Source organism: Colias eurytheme, chromosome 30, assembly GCF_061535395.1.
Source record: "Colias eurytheme isolate Ceu_HAF_F1 chromosome 30, ilColEury1 Martin Lab GWU primary, whole genome shotgun sequence".
NCBI lineage: Eukaryota > Metazoa > Arthropoda > Insecta > Lepidoptera > Pieridae > Colias > Colias eurytheme.
Window position 1 is genome coordinate 3,686,923 of NC_143009.1, and position 15,716 is coordinate 3,702,638.

The 15,716-nt window shown below is 34.0% G+C and overlaps 2 protein-coding genes across 2 annotated transcripts; one reads left to right on the top strand and one right to left on the bottom strand.

The window, feature by feature from the left end:
• The first annotated feature begins 68 nt into the window (after positions 1-68).
• On the top strand, positions 69-12,209 carry LOC149895771 (importin subunit alpha-1-like). The gene is made up of 11 exons (XM_090118528.1): positions 69-236; positions 1,944-2,094; positions 2,938-3,085; positions 3,565-3,646; positions 4,388-4,605; positions 5,147-5,238; positions 5,873-6,051; positions 6,581-6,774; positions 7,579-7,750; positions 9,158-9,259; positions 11,021-12,209. The coding sequence occupies exons 1-11, from the start codon at positions 174-176 to the stop codon at positions 11,150-11,152; spliced, it is 1,533 nt and encodes a 510-aa protein (XP_089974654.1). The 5' UTR covers positions 69-173; the 3' UTR covers positions 11,153-12,209.
• A 1,527-nt stretch (positions 12,210-13,736) lies between these two features.
• Sem1 (Suppressor of exocyst mutations 1) lies at positions 13,737-14,925 on the bottom strand. The gene is made up of 3 exons (XM_090118607.1): positions 14,747-14,925; positions 14,567-14,663; positions 13,737-13,877 (listed from the first exon to the last, which is right to left on the bottom strand). The coding sequence occupies exons 1-3, from the start codon at positions 14,817-14,819 to the stop codon at positions 13,838-13,840; spliced, it is 210 nt and encodes a 69-aa protein (XP_089974733.1). The 5' UTR covers positions 14,820-14,925; the 3' UTR covers positions 13,737-13,837.
• Between the last annotated feature and the right edge of the window lie 791 nt (positions 14,926-15,716).

Consider the following 15,716-nt stretch of genomic DNA (forward strand, 5'->3'; position numbering starts at 1 on the left):
ATATTAATAGTCTGTGATATTAGACAGATATACTGGTAACACTGTACAAAATTTGAATTTATCCGTTTAGAATATCACCTGTTCCTACGTGGTCGTCGGAATTCGGATAAAACTTTGTTTCTTTACTTTTAAATTTTCATAAAATATAGAATATTTATTTAACTAAAACAACAATGGCTGAGAAGACTCACACATCGAGATTGTCTGCGTACAAAAATACTGGGCAGGGAACTAATGTGAGTACTTAAAAACTGCTGTTAAATTCTATCGAGTTATTTCATTATTTTCTGCTTATAATTTAGCTTGTAACTATTATTTGATAATCAAGTACCTACAATATAAAACGATGAACATGAAATACATGTACAATGTATAAATATTGAAAACAATCTTGTACCTTTTTTATTTAATTAAGTACATGAACCTACCTTACCTTTACCTTATTTACTTACATAATCAAATCTTACTGAAATGTATAAATTAAATCAGATTTTAGTTAAATGTAAAATAATGTAATCCTTATACCCTTTTGTATTGATTGTGTATGTAGAAGAAAATTTACACATTATTATAAGTAGGTAGGTAGTTGAACAACTTTTCTACTAAAAAATATCAATCACTTAGTAAATATTTAAAATTAATAACAAATCCATGCTGCCTTAGCACTTGATTCTCTATGGACAAATTATTAAAATTGTTCTAGCTTTTAAACTTTAATAAAATAATCAACATAAGGTATAACTATAAATCAAATAGGTAGGTACCAAGATAATGAATTTATAGTATTTTATCATGATCATGATATACATATGAATAGCGCTTAATCCGTCAGTCCTCGGATCACAGACACAATAGAAAATCTATTGTGTCTCGGCCCGATCGGGCCGCTCGGTGGTCAATGGGTTAAAATCATGGCATCATCATCAATTTTATAAATATTTGAGTATAATAGCTAAACAACATTGCAATGATAATTTAAAATTACTGCTAAAAGGTGTTAAACAAAGTAGTTCCTATAAAAATTGGTTTGTTTCCGAATTATTACAAATATTGTAACTAAGTTTTAACAAAAATCATATTTATGCAGTAGGTATGAATAAAACCTAATATTATGGGAAATACAACCTTAATTTATTAGTGGACATATAAAGAAATGACAATTTATGCTACTTGAAGAGCAGGGCCCATATTATGACCTCTTATTTCCAGACAGTTTACGCTGTGAAGTGAACTGACTGGCAAGTTCATATTATGATCGCAATAACCAGCCATGGTTAATTATGTTATAATATAAATAATATAAAACTCAAAGGTGACTGATATAGTGATCTATCAACGCACAGCCCAAACCACTGGACGTATCGGGCTGAAATTTGGCATGCAGGTAGATGTCATAACGTAGGCGTCCCCTAAGAAAGGATTTTAGAAAATTCATCCCCCAAGGGGAACCAATACGGGATGAAAGTTTGTACCATGAAAATTTATCTTTCCCACGCAGGCGAAGCTGCGGGCAACAGCTAGTTATAATATAAATTTGCCCCAGTTGTGTAACAAAAAAAAAATAACTATAAGTGAAGTCTGTATCCCCTAGTGGGGAAAGGGGCAGATGCATTATGCATACATCTGTTTCACTGGTCAATATTTTTTAGCGACAAGTAGGTGATCAGCCCTTTGTATCCTGCCAGACTGTGTATTTTCCATTAATAACTATGATCAAAACAAATTTTATTTATTAAAGTGAAACTTTTATTACATCGTCTCAAACTTTTTGGTCTGTGTAGCGCATGTCGCGTGACGGTCGGCTGCCGAGTAGGTATAAACTATAAAGCAGTGTTTGGAACCGTACGATAATTATCGTACAAATACGATAATTTTGTGCCTAAGTTTCACTTTTACCGTGGTTTCATAAAACCACACAACATTTTTTTTATTTATTTTCAAAGGATCTCCGTCGCAAACGCGCAGAGCTTAGTATCACACTCCGCAAGCAAGCGAGAGATGAGCAGCTCCTCAAGAGACGGGCCATGTCCCCGGAGGCCAATGAGGAAATACATGATACCGAGAAGCTGATGACACCAGCGGAGATCGTTCAGGGTTTGTATCGCAATCTAAAAGTATGATTTACTAGCTATGCTCCGCAGTTTTACCCGTAGTGCTCCGCTCCTGTTGGTCTTAGTGAGTTGATAAATAGTCAATAGCCTTCCTCGATAAATGGGCTATCTAATACTGAAAGAATTTTTCAAATCGGACCAGTAGTTCCCGAGATTAGCGCGTTCAGACAAACTGTTCAGCTTTTTTATATTAGTATAGATATATAAGAGCTCGCTGGGTTGATGATATTCTGCAATTGACAGGCAAAGACTGGATGAAGGCAGCTGGAAACAGGAGGAAATGGGGACAGTTGGAGGAGGCCTATACCCGAAAGGGGCCAGGACATTTAAACGAATTGCACTATTAATTTTTTTTTCATGTACTATGTATCTTTTGTTATAAATTGTATTTAAATGTCATGGAAGATAAGGGCTAAATAATAATAATAATAGATATATAACTAGCTTTCTACAGACATAGATAAAGAAAATTTTCACGTAGATTATATTTTTCACTGCATAAAGAAGCCTAGATCACTCTAAATTCCTATGTCAAAACAAATAATATGTGATATATGTAATATGATGAAAATATTTAATAGTACTTAGTTTTTACAATTATAAATAGGTCACCTATAAAAATGTTCAGATAGATACACTTATCCATCTGAATATTTTTTTAAATATCAATGAAATCGACACAATAACAATGATTCTCATATATGCATCTTTTATTTTGTTGTTTTAATTACTTGATATATTTTTCTTTTTGTAATTTAATGTTATAAACTTAAAGAGGATATGTTTATATTTACAATTATTTTCACACATAACATCAATCTTCCAGGTCTCCGATCATCAGACCTCTCAATCAAGACCACATCAGCGCGAGCTGCCCGCAGAATGCTGTCCAAGGAACAGAACCCACCGATATCCATCATGGTGGAAGCTGGTGTGATCAGACCTTTGGTGGAATCTTTGGATAGAGATGATTGGTGAGTTTGTAGAAAATAATGAGTGTGAGTGTTTGAGTGTGTGTGAGAAATTAAGTTTGTGTGTGTGAATATGCGAATTTCTGTATGTGTAAATGTGAAAGTAGTGAAAGTAAATGTGAAAGTAAATGTGTGTGAAGTATTTTAAGGGTTGATTTTAAAGGTTATTCCTTAAATAATTTTGTATATTATTATAGGATAATTGTTTTGTGATAGATAGCCTAATGCAATATATATGTATACTACCTTTCCGCCGGCGGCTTCGGCCGCTTTGTCTAAAACATAATAAATTATATACTAAAACCTTCCTCTTGAATCACTCTATTAAAAAAAACCGCATTTGGATGCGGTGGATGCGGATCTTTAAAACTACGCAACGGATTTGGATCCGTTGCGTAGTTTTAAAGATTTAAGCATACAAAGGGACATAGGGACAGAGAAAGAGACTTTGTTTTATACTATGTAGTGATATTTGATTTCAGCCAAGACTTACAGTTTGAAGCTGCGTGGGCTATAACTAACATTGCATCTGGAACCCATGAACATACTTTGGCAGTTATAAATGTAAGTTTTTTTTATTTGTTTGTGCTTTCTTGTTTGAATATATGCGTGTTATACATGTAGAAATTAAAAACACTTCAAATTTTTAGGCCCTATAATATGACTAATAATAATTTAAAACTAGTGTTTTGACAGTACATGTATTGTACATATATAAAAAAAAGTTGATTTAAAAAAAATATGGTGCCAAGTACATTTCTTCAGTTTTTCTTTGCTTTTTTTAACAATAACTTCTTTGTTAAATTTTGTTATGGATTTTACTGACATTCCGAATAAATTTTCTTAAGTTTAATTATAATTTTTTATTAATTGTCAGTTTTCAAGAGTAAATGCATAATCTATACCTATAATATTATAAAACTGAAGTTTGTTTGTTTGAATTCGCATCTCAGGAACTACTGGTCCGATTTGAAAAATTATTTCCGTGTTAGATAGCCCATTTCTCGGGGAAGGCTATAGGCTATAATATATCATCTCGCGACCAACAGTAAAACCGCGTAGCACAGCTAGTAGTAGTCTTTATACTACAGTTAATTTTATATTATAAATATACTAGCGGTCCGCCCCGGCTTCGCCCGTGGTACCTACATGATTAAACTATCCTATCTCTCAAGTTGGATCGAACTGCACATGGTGTGCGAATTTTATTATAATCGGTTAAGTGGTTTAGGAGTCCATTGAGGACAAACATTGGGACACGAGATTTATATATATTAAGATATTAATTATTATCGACACTTTCAGGGGGGTGCAGTACCAAAATTAGTTACCCTACTAGCTCAAGGTGGTGTCGTAGGTGAGCAAAGTGCCTGGGCACTTGGTAACATAGCGGGCGATGGGGCACAACCACGTGACGTGGTATTATCCCATGGGGCACTTCCTGCTCTATTGCCCCATTTGACCCCGAACACACCGGCAAGTCAACTGAAAACTGCCGCGTGGACGTTTAGCAATTTTTGTAGGTGAGTATCATTTTTTAATAGATTTTTTGGGATTTTTTGCAATTTTTTCGCGATTTTTTGGGGTATAAATTGGCACACGGTAACATAGCGGGTGATGGGGCACAACCACGTGACGTGGTATTATCCCATGGGGCACTTCCTGCGCTATTGCCCCATTTGACCCCAAACACACCAGCAAGTCAATTGAAAACTGCTGCGTGGACTTTTAGCAATTTTTGTAGGTTAGTATCGATTTTTTGTCGATTTTTTGCGATTTTTTGAGATATACAGTGACCTCAAAGACATCTATTAATAAACTTAAAACTGCCGCGTGGATATTTAGCAATTTTTGTAGGTTAGTATCTACTAACGCGCTTTTATTAGCTTCACCTGTATGTTTGTATGTAACCGACTACTTCACTCGATTTTAACCCATTTTAAACGGACAGATTTAATTCAAACTTTGTACACTTATCAAGGATCAATGACGATACAATAATTCGATAAGTTTATCTTAGGAAAGTGGGTTTCTTAATTTATTTATTTTTATATTTTTTTACAGAAATAAGAATCCTCTGGTCAGATTCGAGCTAGTCTCCCCAGCTTTGCCGTATGTCGCTGAATTATTGGATATTTCAGATCAAGAAGTTTTAGGTAAGTTTATTTTACTAAAATGAAATATAAATAAAAATAAACGACTGTGAACTTGGCGCCATTCTATTATCAAGTCCAAATACTAATGATTTCCTTATTAATTACTCAAAATCAAACATTTATTTATTCAATTAGACTTCTTATAGAAGCACTTTTGAATCGTCATTACATATTTTTAACATTTACCATCGATTCGGAAAGCAGTATCTATGGAGAAGAACTGGCAAGAAACTCCATAGTTGCTCGTTCTATTTGAAAAATGTGATTTTAATGCATAATTACCTTCTTTACCTTAAACTAAACTACTGTAGACCGGTTTATTCACCATTTTAGTATATTCCTAGCTTTCCGCCAGAGGCTTAGACCTGAGGAAGGACATAGAATAGGTTTTATCCTATATGGACATAGGATAGGTCTCAAGCTATCTCTGTACCAAATTGAAGTAAATCCATGCAGTACTTTTTGAGATAAGCCGGTAGCCCGGACATAAAGACCAACAGACAAAAATTCTAAAAACTAATTTTTGTGGTATCTATTGAAGATCACGCCCCAAGTATTCTTTTATAAAAATACTCAATGTACATTTTTCACTTTCCTACGATTTTCTTATATGTATAGATTATATTTTTTCTAGCGGACACATGTTGGGCCCTATCCTACCTCACAGACGGGCCCAACGAACGTATAGAGGTGGTCCAAACGACCCCACACTTGTTGAGTCGTCTAATAAAGTTACTGCAACATAAGTCACCCGCGGTTCGGACCCCAGCGTTAAGGGCTGTTGGTAATATGCTGACTGGATCTGATCAACAGGTAAATATAATCAAAAAGAATTAAAAAATATGAGTGTGTGTTTGTGTTGTTATATCTTGATTGATTTTTGTGCATTTAACATTTGGTTAAATGAAATAATATTGAAAAAATGGAAAAAAATGTGAAAATATATTTAGATATAATATTGTTAGACGTAACTTTTGATTTAATATTTTTGTGGATGAGTAATTGTCACTGTTTCCTATTTGAACATGTTTAGCTGTCGAATACTATAAAAAGCCGCCTTCCTTTGACTCGTGGCGCATTCGTACGAATCGTGCCTGGGGGGGGGGGGGGCTCGGACGTTGTTTATACGAAGTTCGAGGCCCCGATGGATGATGTCGGAAAGTTGTATATATGCTCTGTAGCGAAAACATTTCGCTTGCGCGATTCAGAGCGAGGTGTCGCTACAATGCTCATAAACGTTTTCTAGTTACATTTGCAACACATTTAACCGTTCCTTTTGCCTTGTTGTTACAAGCATTAACAACTAAATATATTAATTTAAACTACTAATTTCCCATTACAGACGGACAGATGTCTATCCGAAGGCTGCTTAGACTATCTCACATCGCTGCTTCACTGCGGAAAGCCGTCCCTTGTTAAAGAAGCAGCCTGGGCTGTTAGCAATGTACTTGCTGGTACTTCAGAACAGATCCAATTGGCCGTGGATAAGGGGATGTTACAACATTTGGTGCACGTTTTGGGGGTTGATGATGTCAAGTGAGTAGAGCTCACACTCACAAACTCACACCGTGAAATTACAAACTCACACTCAGAAACTCACACTAACAAACTCACACTCGCAAACGCTCACTATTAGCCGTGGAATAGATCTAACTGACCGTAGACAAGGGGATGCTACAGCACCTACACTCACACTTACTAGCAACATCATCTATACTAATATTATAAAGAAGAAAGGTTTGTATGTATGTATGTATGTATGGTTTTCATGCATAAACTACTGGACCGAGTTTGATGAAATTTGGCACAGATAATCTTTAGACCCTGAGAAAGAACATAGGCTACCTTTTATTGCGAAATATGTACCACGGGCGAAGCCGGGGCGGACCGCTAGTCATTTATTATAAGCTAAATAGTTAGTTTGTTCGCGATTATCCCAGGAATTACTGAACCGATTTCAATAAAACTTTCACGTTGGCTACATGAATTCTGAGTGCTATACACTATATATGTAGCACAGATTCAGCCAAGACATCCAAAAAAAAAAAAACAATGTTTCTTACAGATGTCAAAAAGAAGCAGCATGGGCTATAACCAATCTCTGTCTAGGGGGAAGCCCGGCACAGTTGGATGCGCTAGTTGCCTCTGGGTTTTTGGAGCCATACCTATACCTAACTATATCTATACTATAATATTATAAACCTGAAGAGTTTGTTTGTTTGTTTGAACGCGCTAATCTCGGGAACTACTGGTCCGATTTGAAAAATTATTTCGGTGTTAGCCCATTTATCGAGGAAGGCTAGGCTATATATACAAATAAATTATAACATTTCTTTACAGATGTCAAAAAGAAGCAGCATGGGCTATAACAAATCTCTGTCTAGGGGGAAGCCCGGCACAATTGGATGCGTTAGTTGCCTCTGGGTTTTTGGAGCCCTACTGCAATTTATTGGAGTCCCCCGACCATAGGGCTATCATTGTTGTGTTAGAGGGAATCACTAATTTGATGCAGGTAATTATCTTAATACTATTATAAAGGCGAAAGTTTGTAAGTATGGATGTATGGATGTTTGTTACTCTTTCACGTAAAAACTACTGAATCGATTACAATGAAATTTAGCACACATATAGAGGGTAACTTGGATTAACACAAAGGGTTTTATCCCGGAAATCCCACGGGAACGGGAACTATGCGGGTTTTCCTTTGAAAACACGGGCGAAGCCGCGGGCGGAAGTCTAGTATTTACATAGTTACATACACATGGCGTTCTACGCCAATTAATTATCCGAACGCCGAGTAACCGAATCGCCAATTATCCGAATCGGTTCTAAGGGTAGTAAAAGTTTTTCTAAAAGTCTGATTATCCAAATTTTCGATCAACCGGCATTCTACTGTACATAAAAATTCTAAAACAATTCTGTCTCTGGTAACGTTCAATTTTAACTAAATTAAGAAAGAAAGAAAGATCATTTATTTGTAATTAATTTTATTTGTAATTGATCAATAATAACAATGATGATCTAAATTCCAATACCATCAACGAGCTATAGAGGAGTTAAAAGGAATAGACGGAAATCAAATGATTCAAATGTGTCTCCAAGTGCTAAAACTCCAAAACTGGTTTGTACTAAAAAATACATCTTAATTAATAAAAATAACAAGTTATTTGGTAATACATACTTAATCTTCTTATATATAAAAATGAATCGCAAAATGTGTTGGTAAGCGCATAACTGGAGAACGGCTGAACCGATTTCGATAATTCTTTTTTTATTATATTCCTTGAAGTACGAGGATGGTTCTTATGGAGAGAAAACGTAAAAATGTACCACGGGCGAAGCCGGGGCGGACCGCTAGTCTTATATATAAAAATGAATCGCAAAATGTGTTGGTAAGCGCATAACTCGAGAACGGCTGAACCGATTTCGATAATTCTTTTTTTATTATATTCCTTGAAGTACGAGGATGGTTCGTAGAGAAAACGTAAACATGTACCACGGGCGAAGCCGGGGCGGACCGCTAGTAATGGATAAAAATTTGTAACCGGAGTAAATTAAGCATTAATTTCTTTTTTTTTTGCCATAACACAATTGACACAGAATACAATAAATAAAATTAAAGCAACACAACATGAAACAAAACAATACAAGTACAATAAATGAAAGAGTAAAATAAAATAAAATGAAGCCGAAAAGTGGAGCCAAGTCAGGTACTCAGCATAAGTTGCAACACAGTTGCAACGCTGATTTTCAGTGGCCCCGCTCTGAAACGATTTGATTCTGAAAAACAAATTTACACGTTTTGATTCTGATTCTGACACTTATTCTAATTTAACTTTGATTCTGATTCTGACCCTAATTCTTTCTAGTCGATTCTTATTTAATTCTATATATTAATTATAATTATTTATAATTACAGGCTGCAGCGAAATACGGCCAAGTGGAACCTTTATGTATTCGATTGGAAGAAATAGGTGCTTTGGACAAAATAGAGGCACTACAGGAGCATGAAAATGAACAGGTATAGATAATTAATTTAAAATTAAAAGTTTTAATTAAAAAAACAAGTATTTCTATAGCTAATTTGTCATACATGTGCGTGTACATGTACATGTGTCTATGCTACATCCCTGCCAAGTATCATCAAAATCTGTTCAATGGTTTTCGCGTGAAAGAGTAACAAACATACATTCTTACAAACTTTTTAATATAAGTAGAATTATTTAATATTTATGACGTGACAATATGGCGTAGTCGATCCTATTTTTAGTAGGACCGCATAATAATTTATTTAATAACTAGCGGTCCGCCCCGGCTTCGCCCGTGGTACATATTTACGTTTTCTCTACATAAGAACCATCCTCGTACTTCAAGGAATATAATAGAAAAGAATTATCGAAATCGGTTCAGCCGTTCACACGTGATGCCGTGACAACGCGACGGGTGCAGACCCGCCGCCTTTTTAATTTTTATAGCTCCCGCCGCGAAGCGCGTCGAACGCGGCAACTGATACACAAAAATAATCCTTATGGCATGATTCTGTATTCACGCGCGATGACTTATTATAGCGTATTTCATGTACATATAACTTTGGTGTTTCTACACCGATTTACATGATTCTTTTACTATAACCTGCCCAGGAGTATGAAGAATAATTGTGCCAAATTTGGTTGAAATCCGTCGTGTAGTTTTTGTTTCTATAACGAATATACAGACAGACAGACAGACAGACAGACAGACAGACAGACAGACAGACAAAAATTTTACTAATTGCATTTTTGGCATCAGTAGCGATCCCTTATCACCCCTTCATAGTTTTTTTTTAAATATATTTCATGTACAGAATTGGCCTCTCTACAGATTTATTATAAGTATAGATTAATATTAAATAAATCCATACTAATATTATCCATACTAATATTATAAATGCGAAAGTAACTCTGTCTGTCTGTCTGTTATTCAATCACGCCTAAACTACTGAACCATTTTTCATGAAATTTGGTATGGATATATTTTGATACCCGAGAAAGGACATAGGCTACCTTTTTATCCCGGGAAAATGACGCAATCCCGGAAATCCCACGGGAACGGGAACTATGCGGGTTTTTCTTTGACTGCGCGGGCGAAGCCGCGGGCGGAAACCTAGTATAATATAAATTTATATTAATAAATATAGTTAAAAAAACAGGCTTAAACTCATGAAATGATTGTATTGTCACCGATCCTTGATAAGTGTGCAAAGTTTGAATTAAATCTGTCCGTTTCAAGTGGGTCAAAATCGAGTCAAGGAGTCGGTTACATACAAACATACAGGTGAAGCGAAAGGTGATACGCGTGTTAAAAATATTAATCTTTACTAATATTATAAAGCTGAAGAGTTTGTTTGTTTGTTTGAACGCGCTAATCTCGGGAACTACTGGTGTAATTTAAAAATTCTTTCGGTGATAGATAGCTCATTTATCGAGTAAGGTTATAGGCTATATATCATCTCGCTAAGACCAAAAGGAGCGGAGCACTGCGGGTGAAACCGCGGAGCACAGCTAGTTTTAAATAGCTGCTCCCCGCGCTTTCACCCCCGTGGCTCCGCTCCTGTTGGTCGTAGCGTGATGATATATAGCCTATAACCTTACTCGATAAATGAGCTATCTATCACCGAAAGAATTTTTTAAATCGGACCAGTAGTTCCCGAGATTAGCGCGTTCAAACAAACAAACAAACTCTTCAGCTTTATAATATTAGTATAGATATTAAGATATTAATATGTTTTTATATCATTTTTCAGATATACAAAAAAGCTCTACACATTTTGGACACATATTTCGAAGACCAAGACGATCAAACAGCGCAGCCTGAACAAACAACTGATGAATTCAAATTTGGTGTCACTAGCGGAAATCAAAATATTAATTTTTAGTTTAAAATTGTTTTTCTAATTAATTTATATAGGAAAAGTATGTTTTGTGCCTTAACTACTAATTACGTGAAATTTTATCATTTCACTATCATAAAAAATAAAAATGTATGAAAATTCGGTTAAATTTCACAAAATATCGAAAATGAGCACCGTTGTATTCTGAAATAGTATTTTCATGTATCCTCTATTTTTGCTAAAATTATTAATATCGAAAAAGAAATTACCATATTTGTTAAAGACTGATTTCTTAATCAATTTCCTAATAAATAGTTATATAAGGAATTAGAGTATAATAGTAGGGGAGCCCAGGATGCTAAATGTGGATTTACTCGAGCGTCACGGGAACCTATTAGAATTGGTAGATTAGACCATAGTGAGAAAAAAAGGTCCTATAATGTTTTCACTTTTAGCGGTGGGGAAGGGTTTTTTGATTTTTTTTAATTTAAAAAAGAAAAAAATTGGCTTGGAAATACTCAAGCGCGTTAGATATTGATATTTTGCATGCTCCAGGACGTCACTGAAAAAAAGTATACGTTAATCTGACGATTTAAGTGGCGGTTTAATCGCTATGAAGAAAGGGTAAAAAATTAAAGTAATATTATTCGAGCGCGTCAGATTAACATATGGGGGGGTTAATTACAATATAAGAAGTCCCCATTTCGCTAATCTGACGATTCGAGCTCAACCTTAGGGAATTATGGATTATTCAAATTTTCCAGCGGGGCCCCTGAGCGCACCCACCAACCATAACTGCTCATATTGACTAGAGGTACTAATGAATAGCTAAGGTACCGTCCCTTATAGTAATCTGACGCGCTCGAGTAAATCCCAAAATCCCCTCTTGGGCTCCCCTACTATAAGTACATATTGTGTGATAAACAATAAATCAATATAATCCGTGCCAAAAAATGATTAAACAGTTGTCTCACTCGCACATATGCAATTCGAATAATGCTATCTCTTTCGCTTGTTTGTTAAATTCATTATTGGCACGGGTTATACTTTTAAAGAGCTGGACTCTAACAACTTTTTTTATGAATAAATATTTTTCAGTTTATATTTCTGATTTTTATTTGCCACCCCTGACTATAAAACTATCAGGTCTTATTTATAAGTATATTTTTATTATACAAACTTAAAAAATCAATTACAACAGACTACTTGACTGATTTTTGAAATTATTATGTATTACACTATGAAAACACATGAAATGCTACAATATTATTCAGCAGAAAAAATACCTATCAATTTTTTTAGTACAGCGCCATCTATCGGAAACTAATAAATCAAAGGAAATGAATTTTTAGACGATTTACACTGGTAAATCTAGCTTATACTTTACTGTCTCAGTGTTTCCAGACACAAATTATGTAGCATACTAAGGTTACTAGCATAAGAATATTTCTGTTGCAACCTGAAACTCAAACGAAGAAACAACCATAGGAAACAACACTCAAATCTATTAACCCACAAGATGGCACGATTTCACATAACAGCTAACCTTTCAGTATTTGCATAATAGGAAATACACGCACATGGATTTTAATTTGATCAATGAATTCAATGATCAATGCAAGCAGTGATATTTCATGACTAGCTCTAGTAATGATATTTCGATATCACCCTACAAAATATCTTTAGCCTAATCAGCATTTCTCAACATTCCTTACTATTATTAGTACATATTATGTCAGTCTATTTCACTATATTTACATACAAACACGTTTACAAAGTTTACTCTGTGTTATCGATATCTTAAAAATTGGTTCAGAAGTTTACGGTTCAGTTCAATTCAGAGCTATGAAAACGGGATGTAAATAATATGTCTCATGTCACACATTCATTTCAATATTGTTTGATTTAAATAAAGTATGTTGTGTAGCTATATTACATTATTTTGAGATGCAAGTTGGTTCATTTTTAACATACACTACTGTGATACACTAATAAATATTATTTCTATAGCTCCCCTATCTACCTATGTTATTCTGATGTGATCTTCAAATCCAAATCCGTAACTTTCGCTTATACTAATAATTAGTACCTATGTTAATTATACACTGATGTTGATATTCTATTAAATTAAATCATTACCTTTATTTTCGATCTATGTTATTGTTTTATTGTAATAAATAATGTTAAATGATTATATAGAAGTTAATGATTTTATTTGTGTTATGCACCATTTTTATGGACTGTTTGTGTGTTTTACGTGTTTTAATTATTAATATTTACTTCTTATAACAGTCTATTTAACTTCTTCCTTATATTATACTTATTGTCAAATCTACATTCTATTAGATTATGGGGAATGGCTGTATATTTATTTTCTATGAATAAACTCAAGAACCATTTACCTGATTTTAACCATTTGAAATAGGCTAATAACTTAGGTATAATAATCACTACTTAGTATAAAGCAGTCGCTTTCTCTATCCCTATGTATGCTTAAATCTTTAAAACTATGTAACAGATTTTGATGCGGTTATTTTAATAGAGTGATTCAAGAGGAAGGGGTTAGTATAAGGTTTTAGATAAAGCGGCTGAAGCCGCGGGCGGCAAGTTAGTTAAAAATAAAACAACATTGATTACTTAGAATTGTATTTTGTAATCAATACAAGTTTTTAAACAAAATTTCTTAAATATAATGACAAAATAGATGTATCTTAAAATAGTAAGTGGAATTTATCCTTTGTTTTGTTCCCTTAGCTTCTCAAGTTGTTGCCTGCAAACAAATAATTATATTTAAATAAAATATAAAAATAGGTTTGTATATTTTAAAAGATTCATAAGAATTATAACAGATGGAAAGTATGTAAAGTTTTAAGGATAATCAATGTTATATTGGTCATGGCATCACACATGAATAGCTGGATTGATATCAATATTTTTTTTGTTGTGCTTAATATTGGCAGGAGACGAATCTTATGAACAAAATATATAGTATTGCACCAATAATTCAATAACATTTGAAAACCGAGTCGCCACAAATGACCCGAAATTTCCACACAAAATTTCGGGTCATTTGTAACAGGATGGCGGTTCTACAGGGGTCTTAGTACGCAATGACAAAAGAAAAATGATGGTCAGAACGCTGATACCGGATACCTTAAGATACTGTAATATTTTATATTAGAGAATCTTAACCTAAAATATTATAGTATCTTCACCATGTGTGATGCGCTTTAAGCATATTTTTTACAGTTTATACAGGGCAAAACAGGGTTAGGTCTGTTGGGTCAAATAATTTAATAAAGAGTAAGCTAGTTAATTAATAATCCAAAGAATATTCACATTGTTACTCAATGAATATAGTCCTCTTATTTCCTCTTCAGTTTCTAGTATTATTTATTTTATATAAAGCCGATCGATGCATAATTTAAATTTTAATGAACCTATATCGCAAGTCCTAACCTTAACTGTTGGTTGAAATCATCCTGGACAATATCATCCTCCCAGTTGTCTTCCCACACGGACACATCTTCATCATCAGCTTCTTCTGCACCCCAATCTGTTAAAAAGTATAAAAACTTCATAAAAAACTAATAAAAAACATCGAAATTGTGTAGTATTCTATTGTGTTCGGATACTTACTTTCGGCGGGAAATTCTTCGAATTCATCGTCCTCTTCGAGTAGACCAAGATCGACTTTCTGTTTATCAGCCATTTTTGTAATTATAAATCGAATAAAATAGTTTTCAATGAATGAATAGCATAAATGCTTCCCAAACAAAGCTCCGAAATTTTTGATTATTCACTGTGCCACTGTCAATGTCAAACGAATTTTTTTGTGACATATGTTTTGTGTTGCTAGCATTTAAAAAATATTGATTTGGTCAATAAGGACGCCATTCACGTTACGATTTTTGGTTTGTTTTACGACTGCTTCGGGCCGTGATGGCAAGGGGTAATTAAAAATATTTTTAAATACATAGATTATTTAACAAATTCTGTTAATATAAAAATATCAGTGAAATAAATTGACATACTTAAGTACTAAGCATATGTAGCTGTGTAGTGGTTAAATAATGCACCAGTTTTATTTACCTATAATATGTAGTATTCTTCTTCTCTTATTAGACTGGGGTAGAAGCCTTTGAAAATAATGAAAAGATAAAAAAAATCGCAGTCAGATGAAACCCATTAGAAAAGGAGGGGAATATGATAAAAATGTAAGGAAAAATAAATTACGGTCAATCCGAGTTCGGGAAGCGGGAGGGAGGAGCTTTTAAGAGAAAAAAATGGTTTCTCTCGATTTCCGACAAAACTACAAGTCCCATAGAAAAAAGTTCAATGGCAAAGTTCTTTGGCAAAGTTGTAGGTAATTAAAAGTTCTACAACTTTTGTATTCACAATTTTTTCACATAACCTAAAAATTTTGGTGAAAAATTCAAAAAACCAAGTTTTTGGTCTTTTATTTCTATCTACAAAAATATCAAAAATCTTTATACTTCAAAATTTATTTTTTTTCTACGAAATTTGGTGAAAACTTACTTTATTATGTCCCAAATACACTGTAATTTATTTGGTTGAAAATATTTATTTTTTCGCCTTATTTTGAATT